Genomic DNA, 8,516 nt, shown 5'->3' with positions numbered 1-8,516 from the left:
CCGACGTATTAAAATATGTGCGAGATGCAGGCATAATAATGATTAAGAACATAGACACTACAGCCAGGCACCCTGGGTTCAAATCTCAACTCAACTACTTACTAACATGGCAAGTTATTTAACTTTTCAGTGACTGTTCCTTCACCTGTAAAATGAGAATAATTATAGTGTTATAGTGCCTATCTCATAGGGTTGATTTGAAGATTCAAAGAGTTAAAATATATAAATACTTTGCAAAAGTGCCTGGCACACAATAAGTGTTCAATAAGCATTAGCTATTACTCTTATTCTAAAATTGCCCCATCCAGGGGCTGGGGCGCCAACTCGTCCCCATGGCTGCCACTCTGGAGCCTGGCGAGCCTGGGAAGGGGAAGCCGTTTAAGCTCCGAGGAATCTTAGATGTTGCAAACGTTCCCTGTGCTTGGGATTCGGTGTTATATGGTTCGTTAGGCTCTGTTGTGGCTGGCCTTGGACATTTTTTGTTAACTAGTAGAATTAGAAGATCATCTGATGTTGGAGTAGGAGGACTTATCTTGGTGACTTTAGGATGCTGGTTCCATTGCAGGTATAAGTATGCAAAGCAAAGAATCCAGGAAAGAATTGCCAGGGAAGGAATTAAAAATAAGATACTATATGAAAGCACCCACCTTGATCCTGAAAGAAAACAAACCAACAGCGACAGCAGCAATGAAGCAATCTTGAGCATAGGAAACCAAACACAACACCCTGATGTCAATGTGAACAAAGCTGATATTAATCACTTAAACACTTTATGTACAGTAAGCTCGCAATCGAGTAAACAAAGTATGTGTGAGCTGTAAAATAAATAAATAAATAAATAAGATTGCCCCGTCCACTATGGTAGCCATATGTGGTGACTGAGCATCTGGAATGCAGTTAGATATAATTGTGATGTGCTCCAAGTATAAAACACACAACAAATTTTGAATACTTAATATAAAAAGACTGTGAAATATCTAAGCAATTTTTTCATGTTTCCATGTTTTTTGTTTTATTTTTGTTTTTAGAGACAAGGTCTTCCTGCGTTGCTCAGGCTCGTCTCCAACTCCGGAGCTCACGTGATGCTCCTGCCTCGGCCTCCCAAGTAGTTGGGACACACGCTCAGGCCCTCCTTCCGGCTCCCTAAGTCATTTTTTATATTGATTACATCTTGAGCTGATAACATTATGGATAGATTGAGTTAAACAAACTATTATAATTAATTTTAATTCTTTCCTTTTACTTTTTTAATGTAGCTACTAGAAAATGAAAAATTACGTATGTGGCTTGCAATGTATTTGTATCGGACAGTCCTTTTCTAAAACACAGAAATCTTAAAGCAAAACGTTCATCAAAAAGAACCTCGGCTTTTAGTTTAGTTCAAAATTTGGGATATTTGTGGCATGCTTTTTGTAATAAATCAAGAAGTATTGACGGGAAACAAAGGAATCACAAAGTACTAAGTAAAGCCATTAGATTTGCCAGAACCAATGTTTTTTTCTTCATTGGAGTGTTTTGCTCAGTTTTGGGATTATATTCTAAGAGAGAAGTAGGCAATCTGGAGTATATCCTTGGTAAGGCTTCCAGGAAGATTAGAGGGTCTCATCACCACACCGCAGAAGGGAGTAACTATGAGTGGTTATGAATAGGGACATATTCAGCCAAGTGAGGAAAAGACTAGAAGGGAGGCATGATACCTATCCTCAATCACCGGAAAGTTTGCCATGTGGAGATGGAATTGACCCAGAGGGTTCAGCTAAATCCAGGTTACAGAGAAGAATATTTCAGCTTTAATACATACAACTTTTTAACAATTAGAGTTGTCCAAAAATGGAATGAACTACCTTACAGAATATTCAAGACTTCGTCACCAGAAATTTAAGCAGAGATAGAGAGGTAGATACATGGAAGACCTCCAAAAGCTTTCGAATTATGAGATTCCATGATGAAGGCTCTGCTACTAATTCTGCTGCCAAATCATGCATTATGACCAGAATAACTAGAGTCCCACGGTTTTAATCAGTTTCTTAAAAGAAGATATAGAAATTCAAATTCACCAGTGCTAGCTTAAGAAAACAGAGATTATTGTAGAGATATATATGGTAGATAGGGATCTCATAAGAACACAGGGAGAGGGACAGTCATACAACTGGCCTGTTGGAAACCGTAACAGGAACTGAGGCGGCATTTGCTGTCTTCCTCTCAGAGGCTCCTTGATCTCTTTCTTCATCCTGTTATCTCTGCTGTTCTTGGCATCCTCACTCCATTCTATACTTGCAACTGATTGGCCCCATGTAACTTTATTCACTCATCATTTCTGTTTCCTGATAGTTTCAGCTTGCCTCCCAAGCCTCAGATCTACTCTATGACCTTACAGCTTGAATTCTCCCACCTAAATGTTTCACCTTCAATTTTCCCAATTTTAGTTTTGTGAGAGGAATGATTGGTCCAGCCTTTCTTTTCAGGATGGGTCACTGGCCACAGTATGGATGGACTTTCCTTGGGTCAGATGGTTTCCACTGATCCAAAGAATTGGGGCTAGGAAATTTTACTTGTATGATAGGGGAAGTTTCACCAGATCAGATGTGGACGGGGCGGGAAGTTATTGATATTTTTAGTATTTTCACTGAAAGATGGAGGCCATGGAGTTTATACCCAGAAGTTTGGAAATCCATTCAAGTTTATTCCTTGTATTAGAAAGAGGAGCCTGTTTAAAAGGTTCTGGTTTGGGATTAACAACAGAAACGTGGGTTTTGCTCTTGAATCTGCTCTAGGTCCTTGCCATTCAAAATGTGGTCCACGGACCAGCAGCATCAGCAACACTCGTGACCCTGCTAGAAATCAGAATCTCAGGCTCTGTGCCAGACCTACCAAATCAGAGTCTACATTATAATAAGATTTCCAGGTGATTTGAATTTACACTAAGGTTTGAGAAGCGTGGCTCTAGGATGAATTGGTTTGGTTTAGGTCTCCTAAAAGTTACTAATGACTTTTACTATTAATAGAAAACTTCTAGTAGTATTTTGTAGCCATGCGAGAACCAAATGACAAATTGCCAGAAATTTTGAGTTGGTTGATTTTGTGTTCGGTGGCTTGAAATCAGGTATTGTGGGAGTATTTATACCATGGAAATTGGCAAATGGCACAAGTTCATTTCTTCTGTACTGAAGAACCAGTTGTTACACTTTTACCATCACACCCCTGGACAGTTCTAAATCTCCTAATCCAATCTGCAATTAAAATATTCTCCTGGGGGTGTTTGGACAGAGAAGCTGCCATAAATGGGGGACAAGACAAAATGAGTTCGTCTGTCACTCACAAACTTTCAACTTTGTGACTAAAAAACAACTATTTTAGATAGTCATTTCTTTATGAAAAAATAATCTAATTCTGAAGTAAGCACAAGTGGGGAAAGGAATCTAGGAGTTGGCAATACTTAAAATCCAGACAGACAGACAGACTGGCATTGGAAATTCTCTCAGCTGACAGCTAGACAGTTTTGGAGCTGAAACCCAGGCACGGAATAGCAGTTTCTGTGTAGAGGGCGAAAAGATAAGAGTGGATAGCTTCTAGTTCTAGAGACATAGCACATGAGGAACTTTTATAGCCTATATTATATTAACCATTAGATTGTTAAACAAAGTAACAACCCCCAAGTTATGTTAAGTATGGGTACAAATGTTTCACGATCTTCTGCAGAAAGTGGTTTCTGAAGTATGGTCTCTGGGCCAGTATGTGAGCATCACCTGAGAACGTATAAATGCAAATCTGCAGGCTCTTGCTCCAGCCCTACTGGATCATGAACTCTGGGGCTGGGGCCCCCCAGTCTGAGTTTAACAAGCTTTATGGGTGATTCTGATGCACGCTACTGAACTAGAAAATGTCTTGGAGTACCTTGTTTTTGTCCAATAAGAGAATCCATTTTCAACTTGAACCCCAAATGGGAAAGAAGTTTCCAGGTCAACTGGAAGATGGCTGAAGAAGGCAGAGAACACAGATCAAGAGAACTACAGCGCTGGGCAAATATTTAGAAATTTTTCCCAGGGAATTAGCCAAGCAGGCCAGCAGCTGGCATTTTGCCAAGACTCCTGGAGAGTATAAACCTTCCTAGAAATCAACTGGGAAAAGTTGCATTTTAAAGTGAACTTTGAGAAAGTGCTTAAGCATAGCCTCAAGGCTTTCTGCAAATACTAATAAAAGTTCTGATATAAAGAAATTGTCATTCTGGCACATACGACAATGGGAACAACATGGATCATACTAAGAAATAAGCAGATATTGGAAGAAGCGGTACTAGAACAGCCTATTCCTTTTGCCTTTGTGGGTCAGAGCTTTCACCAGTTTTATAATAATGGCATTTAATAGTTACTGAGTGCTTACTCTGTGCCAGGTACTTTAGTAAGTACCTTAGTAAATTATTTCATTATTAGCTCCATATCTCAGATGAGAAAACCAAGGCCCAGAGAGGTATATTAATAGAAGTTTGCCTCAAAATCATACAACTAGAAAGTGATAATACTGGGATTCGAAGCCAGGCGGTTTGGCTCAAGAGTACAGACCTTAAACAAAATGCTCTGTTGCCTCTTCAGTGAGGAGAAACTCACTATGTATTAAATATTTAGAGGTTTGGAGTTCCCATTTCAGATTATGGATTTTGTAGTTTTTATAAAGTCCTTTTGTAGTCGTTATAACATCTCAAGCTAAAGGATCTCTTTATGTATTGTTAAACACAGCTCGATTCTGGGCCCCACCTGATTAGTGCCCAAAAGTTCTGGTGTTCAGAGAGGGCAATCGGGGAAGCCGTACCTATACATGACATTGCTTTGCTGAGGCTATTACTGTGAACATACTGCATGTTACTCGATATTTAAATCCTCCTGTTAGAACGGGAGACATAAGAGAGTCCACAGATGGGGCCCAACTGATCCCAGATATGGAAATGGAAGGGCTGTAGAGTTTAAGGACCAGCACCTCTAATCTGGTGTTTGTTTTGTCTGAAATGGACTAGGTGAAGTTGCTCCAATTCTGGCATTTACTCTCAAATCGGATTAGTTTTCTTCATCTATGCATAGCCAAGTACACTGCTTGAGACATGGCAGGCACTGGCATATTTGTGAAAAGAACGGAAAATGGGAGGGAAGGAGGGAGAAAGAGAAAGTAAGTATAAAGGTGGATTCAAGTTCTTTGAATTTTTTGCATAACAGTCATAAATGGTTATGGAACCTTTGTAGTAACTGCTTATGTATTAACAAGATGAGGCAATAAATTAGAAATCGTATTCTTCATGTAGATGAGTACTACATATAAACATGAAATAAAGCCTCTGGGAAATACCTATCTCGATCCAGTCCATTTTACTGTGGGTAACTTCATGGAAGGAAGTGAATTTTGCAGGCTTGCCATCCTAATGGAGTCACTAATTCATGCATACATATATTCGTTTATTCCACAAACATGTATTGAGGGTCTTTTTAGGCCTGGTACTGTAGTATGTGCTGAGGTTACAAAAATGAATAAGACATGATTTCTGTCCACAAAAAGTTCAGACTGGTGGGAAAAACAGATACATTGTGGCGATGGTTGCACGACTCTGTGAATATACTACAAACAATTGAATTGTATAGTATGGATTGGTGAATTGTACGGTGTGTGAATTTGTGAATTATATCTCAAAACTGTTTAAAACAAACGAAACCAAATATAACTCCTGGGTACTGTACAAAGCCAGGAAGAGGTGGCCATAACTCAACCTGGGAAGCGAGGAGGGAGGCTTCACACACGAGTAAAGCCCGAGATGAAATCTTAAAAAAAAAAAAAAAAAAGTTACCGAGGTGATGTGTTACAAGATATTCCAAGCAGAAGGGACAGCGTGCACAAAGCCACGGAGGTGAGAAGCCTCCGTGTGTCGTGTGTGTCCATGTGCGTTGGGGGCATGTGGGCGTGGGCTTGCAGCTGGGGAGGTAGGCGGAGACCAGAAACCCGCTTCAGAGCTGGCCAGCCACTGGAAAGTTCTGTTTAAACTGGGAAGCGATCTAATCCGTGATCAGATTTGTTTTAGACAAACCACACCGACAGCCGTGACGTAATGGAAAGAACACTCAATTTTTCCCCCGTCAGAATAACCTGTGCGTAGGTCTCAGATCTGCCATTTTAAAACTAGCAGTGTTATATAAGTGTCAAGCATTCTTATTCAATTGATCCTGATGGCACCGCTTGTCAGCAGGGAGAAAATGCAGTGCATTTTAATAAGATTTTATGTTAAGCTACGGTCGATCTTGCGCTGAGTTAAAAAGAAAGTTTGTTAGTGAGTGGGACACCCGCTTCGCCCTCTTTGGGTGGTGGCGAAGAGCCTGGCGAATTTTTTAAAAGTCTTTACAAGGCTGGACGTGCAGTGGAGGAAGCTGGCGGGATTCTTCAGGGTTTCCGTTTTTCAACATTTTAGGCTGGGTCCTAGGTACTCTTAGAAATCTGTTAAAATTACCGTTCTGAGCACCCTTGGAGGATTCGCAGGAAAAGAAACAAGAAGAAGAAGAAAGGAATACAGTAACTACGGCATCGCCAACAGGACCGTGTCTCCCTGCAGGTGGTTAAGCCGCCGTCCTGCAGGAACCACAGGACGGAGGGTCCCGGGCGGCACGGAGGACTGGCGGTGACACCGCCACGCCGGCGGCAAAGCCTGTTTTGTTCCCCGCCCTGTTCCTGTTGCTCCTCCTAACCTCTTCCCCCTTCGCCAATTCCGGTACAGAACTTTAAAAATATCCTTCCCAGTCGAAACGTCGGACCGATTTCGCGAACACCATCCGGCGTGGTCAACATGGCGGCGGCCGCAGGGCGCCTCGGCAGCGGTAAGGCCGGGCGTCGTCTTGCGGGGAAGCGGCTCCGGCGCGGAATGTCCTGTTGCAGCGGAGTGCAAACCGGGCTGTTTGAGGCGCGTGTCTGCTGTGGGTGCTCCACGTGCCTCGTGCTCTTTCTGAGCTTTAGGTTCTCCAGAGGGTCCTACTACTTACAAGCGACCTTGTCGGGGATCTCACTCCGTTCTGGAACCGTTCACGGCGGGGGGCGCGGGGAAGGGGATGCACGTTGACACCCTCCAGCCACCTAGGGGACTGCAAGGACTACGTTCTGTTCCCGACACTGGGGATGTGGGCTGGAGTTTGATATGCTCAGTGAGTTCTGGTAAGGGAAAGGGATAATAGTGTATTTGAATTGCTTTCGTCTGTAAACTTGAACAGTTTTCAAAGTGCTTGTTGGCGCTTTCTGAATTACATCGTTGCAGGCAGTTCCAGTTCTTCAGCTTTTAGATGTTGTCTAATTTGGATCAGCGTTCATCATTTGGGGGCTAATTCTGTAGCACTTCTTTTCGCAGTTAATAACGTCCAGTTCGTTAGCTAGGATGACAGCCTTTGTTCGTTCAATGCTTTTTTGATTTTGTTATGTTTTTGAAGCACAGTGATCTATACTATAATTTAAGTTAGGCTTTTAGTTAAGTGGCAATGGAAAGACTGAAGCTTGCTCTCCTAGGCCTGTGATTTTTGTTTTCTTTTAATTTAAAACACTGCATCACAGTTTTCTTTTTGAGCTTCTCACAGGAAAGCTCAGTGGCAAGACCAGCCATTACTTGGGATCATTGTTGCTTAGAAGTTAGGGTTGCCAAGAGATCACCACAGACTCTGATGACGAAGGGAGCAAACCAAAATGGGTATTGTTAACTGAAAAGAGATCAGTGGCATACATTTTCATGTATCTTTCATGACAGAAATCACATGAGACAAAAACCAAAGAAACCAAAAAGAGAACTGAAGATTATCATTCTTGTCACGTTTTCTTTTCTTGGCTTCCAGGGTACCTCATTCTCTTAATTTTCTTTCTGTTTGACCTTTCTTTCTCCCATTACTTGTCTAGTTCCTTCTCCTTTCCCCAGTCTCTTTCCTTGAAGTGTCCCGGGAACTAGGATTCTATCCTTCATTTTCACCTGTTCTGTATCTAAATTCACTCCTTTGGCTATCAAATTTATATCTGCAGTTGGTACCTCTCTCCTGAACTTTAGCTTCTTATACTCATCTGAGTATTCTGTTACAGATCTCCACTTGGATAGCTTATCAGCGCCTCACAATTGTGTAAAATCAAACTCATTATCGTAGCCTGCAGTCTTTCTCATCTGATTTGGTGGCAGCTCCATCCTTTCAGTTGTCCAGGCCAGAACCCTAGAATATCCTTGACTCATCTCTTTTTTTTTTGAGATAGGATCTTGCTCTGTTGCCTGTTCTTGAGTGCAGTGGTGCCATCATAGCTCACTGCAACCTCAAACTCCTGAGCTCAAGCGATCCTCCTGCCTCAGCCTCCCGAGTAGCTGAGACTGAGGCTACAGGTGCATACCACCATGCCTGGCTCATTTTTTTTTTATTTTTTTAAGAAATGGGATCTTGCTTTCTTGCTCAGGCTGGTCTCAAACTCCTGGGCTCAAATGATCCTCCCACCTTGGCCTCCCAAAGTGCTAGGGACTCCTCTCTTTTTTT

The 8,516-nt window shown here is 41.9% G+C and overlaps 1 protein-coding gene across 1 annotated transcript; it reads left to right on the top strand.

The window, feature by feature from the left end:
• The first annotated feature begins 332 nt into the window (after window positions 1-332).
• On the top strand, window positions 333-7,084 carry LOC105815724. Its single transcript, XM_012650965.1, has 2 exons — window positions 333-779; window positions 6,746-7,084. Exons 1-2 carry the CDS (start codon window positions 333-335, stop codon window positions 7,082-7,084), a joined length of 786 nt encoding a protein of 261 aa, XP_012506419.1.
• The last annotated feature ends 1,432 nt before the right edge of the window (window positions 7,085-8,516 follow it).

This window comes from Propithecus coquereli, unplaced genomic scaffold (genome assembly GCF_000956105.1).
Source record: "Propithecus coquereli isolate 6110/MARCELLA unplaced genomic scaffold, Pcoq_1.0 Scaffold343, whole genome shotgun sequence".
NCBI classification, from domain to species: Eukaryota; Metazoa; Chordata; class Mammalia; order Primates; family Indriidae; genus Propithecus; species Propithecus coquereli.
The sequence above is the reverse complement of the archived record's forward strand: the minus strand, read 5'-3'. Positions and strand labels throughout refer to the sequence as shown.